The sequence below is a fragment of the Caretta caretta genome, chromosome 8 (genome assembly GCF_965140235.1).
Source record: "Caretta caretta isolate rCarCar2 chromosome 8, rCarCar1.hap1, whole genome shotgun sequence".
NCBI classification, from domain to species: Eukaryota; Metazoa; Chordata; order Testudines; family Cheloniidae; genus Caretta; species Caretta caretta.
Genome location: NC_134213.1, coordinates 14,354,782 through 14,367,217, shown reverse-complemented (window position 1 = coordinate 14,367,217; position 12,436 = coordinate 14,354,782). Strand labels below are relative to the sequence as shown.

The window sequence follows — 12,436 nt, the reverse complement described above, 5'->3', positions numbered from 1 at the left end:
CCAAAGTCTCATTGACAATCTATGTGATAAAGGCTCCTGAGTACCTGAATTACGTTCACAAATGGGATTTAGGTGCCTAAGTAATTTAGGATAACATTTTCAAAAATGTCTCTGTCTGAGCACTGCTTTTGGTGAATTTAGTGTATGCATGTCGTGAGCACTACACTGTTAAATTAATCTTATACCTGGGACATTCTATCTCTCTTGAATCTTTTTCCTAATCATACTGTAAGTCTTTGTTTTACTAACTTTAATGTGTTTTTATTATTAAAATTGGTCTTGCAAAAAACATTAAATACTTTTTTCCTCCATCCATCAAAAATCATTCTAACCAAACCATGAATTTTTGCTAAACTACTGTGCAGACATGCAGTGACAGGAGATGCAGGTGCAATGCCAAATAGAATTCAGGATCTTGGTGAAAACTTTGTTACTTACAAAGGTGTATTGGGAAATAAGTAATGCATCCTGCTGAATCCTGGGTCTCACCATTTACATTTTTGTGTTTGTATGCTGGGTTTTTCTTGCTATTATGATGATCTGTGAGTCCACTTATTTTTAAACCCTTTGCCTTGAAGGACCTACATCACAATATTCACAATAAGTCACCTTTGGATGGGATTCCTTTGGAAGCCAGTTAACATCATGCTTACTAGTCTGCCAGAGTGGTCACTGCTGAATAGTGTAAGGCATTTGTCCCACCTTCCTTCATCCTGAACTGTTGTCTCTGAATTACTGACAACCCTGAGAATGAGGGATTGGACTGGGAACCATGCATGGCAATTTATTGTTCATCTTACACTTCTCAGCAGGTGATCATGCTTGGGAAGATCTCATGAGAATTTGCTTCTGGCACCACATGACACTTTCTTTTAGGAGGGGTCATTGGTTTTTGTTTTATCATCATAATACACATATAAAATAAGTGTCTGTATAGCCTTACTATTGAATCCTGCTGCCAGTTCTTATTCTGATGAGGTTTTCAAGCATTACTTTTAATTGTATGTTTCTATAAACGTGTGATTTCCATTAACTTTCATGTGGTTTCATGAGAATCATGTTTCGTTTCTTCTGGATGATTTCATTAGTTTGACTTCCTTTTATCATGTAGGATTTTTTGTTTGTTTTGAGGGGGGGAGAGTTAGCACCAGCTTGTTTTGATCAAGGTAGTCTATATCCCATCTTGTATGTTGTACTAACATTCATTACTGAATTAAAATTAAAAATATACTTCACAAATAACTGAAATATCCCATCTCAGTCCTAAACTTCAGTTAGCTCTTCCATTGCAGGTTCTATTCTCTTTTATTCTCTGAGCTGTACCCAAAGGAGTCCTTATGCAGTATTTAAGAAAAAAGCCTTTATTAGGTTAAAATCAAAATGTTAACTTTGCTGTCAGAAATTTTGTTATTTACAAAGATTTGTACGTTGTTTCTTTGTAGTTGGTAACATCCAGAGGTCTGATAACTGCGGTCAAATGAATCTCTCTGGTTCCTCCTCATCACTTGCCAGTGAAACCAGCAACAAGAACAGTGGGCAGCGCAGCTATGGAATAGGTGGGATTTATTTACAAAAGAAAATTCAGGAGATCACTGGCAGAACAACACATGGTTCTGGCAGTAGTGAAAAGAAAGAAAGTGAGGATGATAGAGACAAGGCAGAAGTTGAGAATAAGCACAGAAAAAGAATGAGATCCCCATTTGGAAGACATAGGGAAAGAAGTTTCTCCAGGGAGAGAGCAGCTTTGACAAGTAAAAAGGAGGCCGATCACATTCAAGCTACAGAAGGAAATGAAAAACTAAAGGACATAGACAGTGATGCCCTAAGTACAAGTAGCCATGGCAACAGTAATACGCTTGTCTGGTTCTGTCCACAATTGAGGCCCAAGAGGAGGAAGACTATATGATGTACTTTCTCCATTTTATATCAGGCATTTAAATGGTATCAATATTGTACATATGCATTTATTCATGTTAAAGTATGTGTGTATATATATTTTAGTTTCTAACAAATACCCCTCCACCTAATCTTTTTACGGGCAGTTCTTCACCTGAGACTGGCCTTAGAAATCATTTAAAATATTTGAATTAGTGTACTTTAGTGCTAAGGTTAGAAATTCTGTGTAAACATACAATCCTTATTTATTTACATTACCCAGTAAATTTTAGTTTCTCGAAATCTGCAGAAATATTAAAATCTGTAACATTATTTAGACTTAAAAAATACTCAATATTTCTGCAAACTCCTGCAAATATTGCTTGATAAAAGCAGCCACTGTGTCATGCTGCCTTATGTTTCTGTCAGATATACTTTAGTGTTCCTTATTGATGACAGTGTAGTAATCTTGATTGCCCAAGAATGTACATTATGATATAAATCAATCCCTTCCTATTCCCAGCTTTGACTTCTATTTTTTTTTTTTTTAAAAGCATGGTATCTCCTACTGGTCTGTGTTTTACCAAGCTAAACTCCCAAGCCAGGCTCAGGTTATTATATTTACAGTTAGTATATATGTGTACACACATTATTATTTATTTTTCAGATAGCGCAGGTCTGTTTCACAACAACTACAATAACTCGTTTGTAAAACTATTTGACATTCTTAGATGAAGAGTGGGTAGTGTTTGTTATAATGGTCTAATTGTTTAATTTCAAGAGTCAGCATCTGGGATAAAAGGTCTCTTAAAAGTTATACATTGTGTAGGTTGGCTTTTCATTAAGAGGAAAAAGTAATAAAGATGCTTAAATATTTAAATTCATGAAAGACATAAACAGAAGAAATTTAGAAATATATTGTGTTACATATCAATATACTGAAAAGTAAAGAAATTGAGTTTAATCTAAAATGCCAATCTTAAATACATTTATTTACTCTAAAGTTACAGTTATGCTCATGTTTATCAAACTAGAGTATCTGTTTCAAAGTTTAATTTGTGTGCCCAAGCTTCAAAAACTGTAAAAATAATCGGTAAATATATTTGAGTTATACAGCATGGCCATTGCCTCCAAATGTCAGGTTATTTGATCAATGTTATCTTGGTATACATGGCATCAGTCGTCATGCTGAGTCATACATGTCACTAAAATTGCTTTCGTATAGATGCATCTGTTCAGATTTTTCTCTAATTCTGAAGTAAATGTTTCACTGTCCAGTACAAAAGCACACCATGTAGATTTTTACTTAAAGTTGAAGTGAGAAACTGTTGATTCATGCTAGTACAACTGGGAAAGAATCTTGATCTAAGAACAGTGCATCAGCTGCAAGCTTTGCATGGTCTCCTGTGAAGAAATTAGATAGTGATTTGATTAATTTACCAGGAGGCTAAGTGAAGTCTCTGTTCTCAAATGTCCCACTGTCCTCATCAAATGAAGGGTCAAGTCTTATGTGCATGTATGTGTTTGTGTTTGTACTCACAATATAACATACCAACTCTAATATTTAGTAAGTAGTAATATTTAGTATATCTGTCTCAGTGCAGGCAGGGGAAACTGCTCAAGTCTAGCTTGAAATAGAGTGGACTTTGTCTAGTCACCCTGTGGGAACCCTCAAGCAGGATGAAAATCTAAATATTAAAAGAAGGTAGAAGCCTTAGTCTAAGGCATGCTTCCCCCAATCAAAGCATGACCCACAAATGGTAGGGGAGACAGCTATCTTAAACAAAATGTTTAAAGAAAGCAGATTTGTAAGACACCTGCTCATTAGTTAATTTTGCTTCTGCTTCTGTTTTACCTCTATTTTAATTCCAAAAAAAGGCGATCTTAGTTGGACAGAAAAACAAGAGCTGACCCGACTCACTACAAGAGGCCACTACTTTCTGCAAATCAACTCATAGACCAAATCAACCCAATTATTAATGTAAACAAAAAACTTCAGCGATCCAGCCAAATTTCCACTGACAGCTTATAATTTTTTATGAAAAAGAGCTTTGAGGGATCATAAAACCAATTGCCATAATTTTCTTCTAACAGAGTTTAAGTTCAGAACGAGAGAACAATTTAACTGTGACAGACAGTGCAAATGATATGCTATTGAAAATGCATTCTGTTCTGTACTCAGAGGGAAAGCACAGAAAAGCTGCAGGAGGCCAACCCGTAAAACTGCTATCACTAGTACAAGATATCATTTGCTAGCAAAACCCTAATAATATTGCAACATATGTTACTTCATTTTAAATAGATTTCAGAGTATGTTGGTTACTACGTAAGGTAACTGAGCTGATGTATTATGTCTCAGAGAACAATATGTCAGTCATTAAATGCCAGGCAAGTATCCATGTCTCTTATATAACTAAAGTCGAGGCATGTAGGGTCCTTGTTTGGTAGGTAATGGACTTTTCTGTCACTTGTTTTCAAAAACAATGCACCAGCTCAAGGGGGTGTATTCAGTTTGTTTGAATTTTACAGTGCACCTAACAGCAAAATTGGTTGGAGTGGAAAAAGAAACTTCTGTGTATTTCATAGTAGTGTTCAAACTCTTTGTTTGAAATCTACCTACAGTAAAGGAAGCAAACAGGGGCCTAATGAAAGCTGGTGTGATTGACTTCAGGTCTGAATCTGATTCAGTGAGTCTAGAGCTATAGTACAATCCCAAAACCCACTGATAGACAAATTTACTAGAAATGACAATTTCGTAACACAACAAATGACAACTTTTGGTAGTCCATCTCTTAATTTTGGTAGCCCACATAAACTTCAATGCAAAAATTATGCATGTTACCAAAGCTAGGGAGGAATGATTTGGACCACTCTATTGTCTGTCTTCTTCTTCCTTCTCCTAATTTGTCTCAATCCATTCCTCCCCTCCCCCCAACCTCTTTTGAATCTTTTCCTGTATTTTCCCTTTCTACTCCAGTTCAGGTTGGCAGATTACGATACAGAATTACTAGCAGTCCTTCACTATGCTAGTTCAGCTGTAGTGCTTGCTGTGATTGAAACACTCACCATCCTAGTCATTTTACTCTCAGCACATATTTGTTAAGCACTTCCATGGAGAAGCATTAGGTTACACTCCAGCTTCCAGCATTGATCGTCAAAAACTTTATGGGGCTCCCATTACACACCGATGAGGTTCAGCTTGCACTTGAGGACCACTGACTTAAGCCAAAAATTAGCCTTAGAGTCAAAAATTAAGTACTTATATGTCCATTTACCCCTGTTTTCATCAGAGTTGGGAAGCTAAAAAATTAGAGCCCATTTACCTAAAATTGATATATTCCCTGAGCTGTTTTTGAAAGGGTGGTGTGTGTTAAATTTAAAAACAAAAAAGGAGCTCTAATTTGAAGTCTAGCTGTTACAGGTGATTTGTGCAACTCTTACCATATCTTGGACTATGCTATTTAGGGATAAATATTGTTATGTGTCCCATAAATCAGCCTCAGCATATGTAAACTCTTTTATGAGACTATTTGATTCAATAGGGACCCACAAACACAGGTCTTCAGAAACAAAGTACATCGTGTTTGTGCTCCAACATCAGGATAATTTTTTAATCCACATTTCACACATGGCATAACAGTACTCTGGCATTGAACTGGTAGAGCTTACTTTTAGTTACTGTATAAAATCACATGAAAAAACATTTGTAACTCTAGCAACCCTGGTATTAAAATACAAGGCAGCATCTTAGCTGCTTGATGCAGGTTTTTATATTTATATTTTTCACGTAGCATCCAGAGTCGGGATTGCCAATGATAAGAGGTGAAAGATTAGGTTTAAACTTGTTTGAAGTCCAATCACATCCTGACAAGAAAGGAGTGTTCTGTTGCCTCTTGGAAAGAGCAATTTGGTGCATATGGGATTTTTCTAACTTGACAGCCTTCCATGTTGCCACTTGGTTTCTGCAGCAGTGCAGAGTGGGTAGTGAATTAGATTCCTCCACTGAATGCAGCTGTGGCTATTCCTCCTAAATTGTCAAGGCCTGGGGTAGAATTAAAATCTACAATGAACATAAGAAAATTAGCAGGAAAAGAAATATAACAATTTCTGATTACATTTACTTTAGTTACTATTATTACATTTGTTTGTACTAGAGTAGCATCTAGGAACCCAAATCAAGGATTAGGGCACCATTGTTCTAGGCGCTGCACAGACAAATAACTAAGAGGACAGTCCCTGCCCCCAGAGAGCTGGCAGTTTAGGTGTCGAACAGAATATAAGAAGTTGACAGAACAGACATACGGGGTGTGTGTGTGAAAACCTTTAAAAAATCTCCCCTAGAGCTATTAATCTCTTATTTTCCCTCCCAAGCTGTAGAAGAAAAGACTTGGTTGGTTTATAGGGGTTGTATTGTTTATGTATGTGTGTGAGAGAGAAAAAAGAACCCATTGAGAGTGACCCCAAGCAGAAGAAAAAAAAGTTGTGCATTTTGTTCTGAAAGTGGTGAGCTTACCGTGGGAGTGCGTTACACAGTGCAGGTCCAGCTGCTGTAAAATTTCTACCTCCCATACTTGTGAGCTGCCCACTTGAGTTTCATGATTCATAATGAGGTAAATAAGAAAAGTGAGATGGAGCATATGTCTTATCCTTCAGTGTTTGTAAATTTTGGCAATGATCAGAATACCCTCATTACACCACATGTCTACACTTGCAAGTGAAGGCGTGATTTCTGACACGGGTAGGCATACCTGTGCTAGCTTATGTTTAACGTGTACTCTGGTTGCTAGCCTGTTCTGAAGCCCGCCACCACGTTTGGTGTTTTGCAAACAATGTTCTGACGTCTAAACTATTATTATTGCCTATACTAGCTAGATTAAAGCTGTGCTACAGACGTGCCTTTGCTTGCAGTGGAGACACCCCCCATTTTCTGTTGAATTTCATGCACAATAGGTGGTACAGGAAGATTGGGGGAAATACATTGTCTCACTAGCCAAGGTTGTTTATAATTGTGGCTGAGTGGTTGTTGCACTGAAGTAACCTGACACACCAGCCTGGGGCAATTTGTTGCCATTGCTGATTATATGTAATGTTAAGTTAACCTCTTGGTTTAAGTGGGTCTTGGCTGTAAGTACCAGCTGATTTTGGTATTAGCACGTTGTACTGATAAATCCTGATTCCTCTTATGAAAGGTAGTGGCATAAAACCTACAGAGAAATAGGCATGAGGGAGAGGGATCTTTCTGAATAGCTTTACTGAAATATTTTTAGTGCTTTAATGTGGTGGTGAATAAATAGATTTCCCCTTCTCTTTTTGATGTGTTTTCCTATTTGCTGCATGTCTTATCTCATTTAGGCTATGCCCTCATACCGTCCACTAAATCTGATAACTTCTCAGACTCCAGCCACAGTGAGATCTCATCGCGGTCCAGCATCGTGAGTAACTGCTCTGCCGACTCAATGTCTGCAGCCCTACAGGATGAGAGATGTTTGCCTCAGTCTCTTATTGGGATGGATTCAGCAGGAGCAGCAGAAAGAAAAGAAGTTCCTCAACCATTGGCTGAGTATAGCCAGCCTAGCATTGGGTGAGAAGTGTTTGTGCTGTGGTACTTGGCTGACTGATGTAAGGAAAAGGAGCAAAATGCTTTAGTCAAGGCACAGTTAAGGGTTATGCTGTAATTATTATTATTAACTTGTTGACAGCAATCAGTGTGCTTGCTGTTTTAAAACGTAGGGGAAGACAGTTTTTTGCGCACAAGGAGTTTGCAGTATAATTTAGATAGACGAGCTTCTCTGCATCAGCAGGTTTTGGATGGATGTCTCTTGCAGGAAAATGCAAATACACTGAGAGCTTGAAGGATATTTAACAAATTCCTTGCTGTACAGTGCTGAGGAAGGCAGCTGAATGAGAACAGCATGCTAGCAGTTGTCGCTGGTTATCAGTAATATCAGTCACTTCAATACTTTAATCTTTAATATGTAACCCAAACATTTTGTAAGTTGTTTTTATGATTGTTGAGGCTGATTAGAAACTAGTTTCCCATCTTTTGCCTCCTAAGGTTCCCATACCAGACAGTTTGTTGCCTTCTTAGTAAGATGGCTGCCACCAGTAGCTCATTCAAAGATGCCACATATATCTAAAAACGTTGGGCTTGATCCTGTGATGTGCTGGGCCATGACAACTTCTATGGAAATCAAGGGGCTCAGTATCTCTTGGGATCAAATGCTGTCTTTTCAACCACAGTGTATTTTATTCAGGGAGAGAGATTCTCTTTACATTTGAAATATCAAATACCTGGGCTGAGCTAGTAGTCAGTTTTTAAGGAGAAATATTAATGCTTGATAATGCAACACTGGCAAAAATCTGCCCATGGAGAGAAGGGAATGATTTTTTTTTATGAAAAAATAACACACACTTTTCATTGTTGAATACTATGAGGAGCTGTGTCTACTTGTGTAGCTGTGAAACCCAACAATAATGTGAGAAAGAATGAGTATTTTGTAGTGCTTTCTCCTTATCAATGAGACTATTGGAGAGAGAGTGCATTGCTAAGATAATATAACTTCTGAATATTTACCAATCCCAGTTTTTGCCAATGTGATAAAATTGGAAAATAGTAGATCTATTTAAAGGTGCACTTTATAAACTAAAATAATTCTTTTCTAAAAAGCACAGGACCTTCCAATTTCATCAGAGATACGACATTTATTCACCGCAGACATAGAATAGTTAATTAAATACCCCAATGTGCCAGGGTATTGAAGCACATAAAATCACAGTTTTTGAGAACACATACTGTTGCATTAAGGATCGTATTGCAGCCTGAACTTGGTATTTACATGTGTTTATAGTTTAAAATCAAATCCTCCCAACTCTGTATTATTGCCATGTTTTAGTTTCCATAATTTTTTGTGAAAAAAATATTTTTTGATAGAAAAGTTCAAAAGATAGAAAGGCAAGGGAATAAAAAATGCTTCTAACACGATTCCTAGATTCCATAATGTGTCAATATAATGTACATGTTGATGAATTTTATATATTATCCTTGATATTCACTTATAGCGCAATCCAGAGCTGATCAGAGAAGTTTTGAATGGGCGGTCAGCTTTATAGCATATTCCCTCTGTCTCTGATTGTGTGTCAGCCCCACAGCATGCTGGCCACTTTTAAACCAGTCGGTGTCCTTAGATTTTTTTTTAGAATCTCAGCCTTTAGCAAAGTTAACAGGTTTTTTTTCCCTCAGTGCCTTGAAGTAGCATCTCCCAGTAATGGTCTAATTGATTTCTTAGCTGCTCTGAAGGTGTGCACTTGAAACTGTCTTAGGCTATGTCTAACCTACAGCTTATATCAGCAAGACTTACGTCGCTCTGGGATCTGAATATTCCACACTCCCTGAGCGACATAAGTGTATTATTTTTTTTATTACAAATACTTGCACTGTAAAAATGATGAACAAAAGGAATAGTATTTTTCAATTCACCTCATACAAGTACGGTAGTGCAATCTCTTTGTCATGAAAGTGCAACTTACAAACGTAGATTTTTTTTGGTACATAACTGCACTCAAAAACAAAACCATGTACAACTTTAGAGCCTAAAAGTCCACTCAGTCCTACTTCTTATTCAGCCAATTGCTAAGACAAACAAGTTTGTTTACATTTACAGGAGATAATGCTGCCTGCTTCTTATTTACAATCTCACCAGAAAGTGAGAACAGGCATTTATATGGCACTTTTGTAGCCAGAATTGCCAGGTATGCTAAACATTCGTATGCCCCCTCATACTTCGGCCGCCATTCCAGAGGACATGCTTCCACACTGATGACGCTCGTTAAAAAAATAATCCATAAATTAAATTTGTGACCGAACTCCTTAGGGGAGAATCATATATCCCCTGCTCTGTTTTACCTGCAGTCTGCCATATGTTTCATGTTATAGCAGTCTCGGATAATGACGCAGCACATGTTCATTTTAAGAACACTTTCACTGCGGATTTCAGAAAACACAAAGAAGGTACCAATGTGAGATTTGTAAAGATAGCTACAGCACTCAACCCAAGATTGAAGAATCCGAAGTGCCTTCCAAAATCTGAGAGGGACGAGGTGTGGAGCATGCTTTCAGAAGTCTTAAAAGAGGAACACTTAGATGCAGAAACTACAGAACCCGAACCACCAAAAAAGAAAATCAGCCTTCTGCTGGTGGCATCTGACTCAGATAATGAAAATGAACGAGTCAATCCACACTGCTTTGGATTGTTATTGAGCAGAACCCGTCATCAGCATGGACACATGTCCTTTGGAATTGTGGTTGAAGCACGAAGGGACATATGAATCTTTAGCACATCTGACATGTAAATATCTTGCAACACCAGCTACAACAGTGCTATGCAAATGTCTGTTGTCACTTTCAGGTGACATTGTAAACAGGAAGCGGGCAGCGTTATCTCCTGCAAATGTAAACCAACTTGTTTGTCTGCACGACTGGCTGAACAAGAAGTAGGACTGAGCGGACTTGTAGGCTCTAAAATTTTACATTGTTTTATTTTTGAATGCAGTTTTTTTTAATACATAATTCTACATTTGTAAGTTCAACCTTCATGATAAAGAGATTGCACTACAGTACTTGTATTAGGTGAATTGAAAAATACTGTTTCTTTTGTTTTTTACTGTGCAAATACTTGTAATAAAAAATAAATATAAAGTGAGCACTGTGCACTTTGTATTCTGTGTTGTAATTCAAATCAGTATATTTGAAAATGTAGAAAACATCCAAAAATATTTTAAAAATTTATTTTGTCTCCAAATTTAGTTGGTCACTAACTAGACCTGCTATAATCAGAGGGATGGCTGTCACATCTTCCATGAGCAATGAGGAGATCTCCCACGAGCATATCACAATAGAAGCTGCGGACAGTGGCCGTGGAAGCTGGACTTCATGTTCAAGTAGTTCTCATGATAACTTTCAGAATATCCCAAACCAGAAAAGTTGGGATCTCTTGAATTCTTACCGTCACACTCATCTAGATGGACCCATTGCTGAAGTAGAACCCTCAAACTGTTGCCCTGAAGAGACTTATTTGTATTCTGAAGCCTTTTCCAAAAATAACTGGCAGTCAAAAGCCAGCACAGAACACGATCAGTCTCGGCAAAGCTGGGCCTCCTCAAGCTCTCTGTCAGACACGTATGAAACAAACTACGGGACAATTAAACGGAGAGGGCTGGAGCACTCTACAGCCGAGCAGACTGAGGTTTTGGACTGTAAGCCAGCCACTGATGCAAATTATAAAACTGTTACTTCAAGTACAGAAAAAGGCCTGATAGGTAAGCCAAGCCAAAAACCTGTGGAAGCTTCCACATCTGTTTTGCATTTTAATATTAAGTTGTTAAGAAATTACATCAGCAGATCTGGGGGCTGGGTTGCATATTAAATCCAGTTTTACATGTGGTTTAAATCAAAGTAGTACCCAGACAATGTGTTTTCAAACCAACTTTTTTTTTTTTTTTGAACTAGGAAAATTAAAAGAATAAAGCAACATGCTTCCTTACAGCCTTATGGAAATGCAGGAGGCCTATGTTCAGGGAAGCATCAGGCATTTCTACATATGCTCTCAGTGTTCCTTTATTTCTTGAGACTCCCTTGGGATCACCTTTTTTTAATCCTCCTCTTTTGCTTCTATCCCACACAACCCTTATTGCTCCACATTTTCCTCTGGCAAGGAGGTCTGGTCATGCCTCCTGTGGGAATCCACTGACACTGCTCCTTCCAGCAACTAGTAAGGGAGGAGGTTGACTAGTGATGCAAAGAGACTGAGCACACTGTGTCCATAACATTCCTGTCCCAGGGAGCCCAGAAGCTATGCAGATTCCCTTCATAGCATCACGTTCCACTGCCTGCTGTTAGATTGCTTAGCCAGCTGACGTTTGCATACTGCAGGAGAAAAACACACTTTCTCCTCACATAAAATATGCCTTCCAAAGGCATATTTTATTAATGTGCACATGCTCTTTCAGTGACTTAGTGAGTAGGGATGCCAAACAACCAAGACTAAAGGAGTTGGATTGCAAAAAAGATTAAACATGGAGTAAAACTTTCTAAAAAATTGCTGAAGTTAGGGGTTGAAACTGAAACCCAATTTAATTCCTGAGCAATTTGCTGGAGGGACTTACTTTATCATCATAGGGTAATTGCCTGAGCAGACTTATCCTGATGTCACATATAGGGTGGAGGCCTTCTCTTTTTCTGGCTCCGTGGAAAAGGTGAGCTTGTCTAAGAAAGTTTTCATAACCCCCCTACAATTTACTTTGTATGCATTTCCTTCCAGCACATGCATACACACCCTGCCCTAGCCTAATAATATATCCTAACCACTAGTGCACTCTTCATCAGCTCTGACATTCTGGCATGTGAGCCACTCAATGCATTCTTGTTTATCTCTTACTCCTTTCTCTCTTGTTTCCAATTCTGTTTATGTACCGCATTGCACACTTTTCTTTGCATGCAGCCATGTTGCTGAACTATGTGTATTCATTGTTAAGAAGCATTCAGCAACATAGTTCAACAGAACGT

The 12,436-nt window shown here is 37.9% G+C and overlaps 1 protein-coding gene across 15 annotated transcripts in view; it reads left to right on the top strand.

Annotated features, from left to right (window-relative positions):
* Positions 1 to 12,436, top strand: part of RAPGEF6 (Rap guanine nucleotide exchange factor 6) — a 238,253-nt gene that overhangs the window by 217,375 nt on the left and 8,442 nt on the right. For 9 of the 15 annotated variants that reach the window (XM_075131298.1, XM_048862585.2, XM_048862583.2 and 6 more), the window contains 3 exons: positions 1,443 to 1,556; positions 7,228 to 7,456; positions 10,679 to 11,190. In XM_075131298.1, the coding sequence (XP_074987399.1) occupies positions 1,443 to 1,556; positions 7,228 to 7,456; positions 10,679 to 11,190 (855 nt within the window). The remainder of the gene's footprint in view (positions 1 to 1,442; positions 1,557 to 7,227; positions 7,457 to 10,678; positions 11,191 to 12,436) is intronic. The other 6 variants (XM_075131300.1, XM_075131299.1, XM_075131297.1 and 3 more) reach the window with 1 other exon arrangement.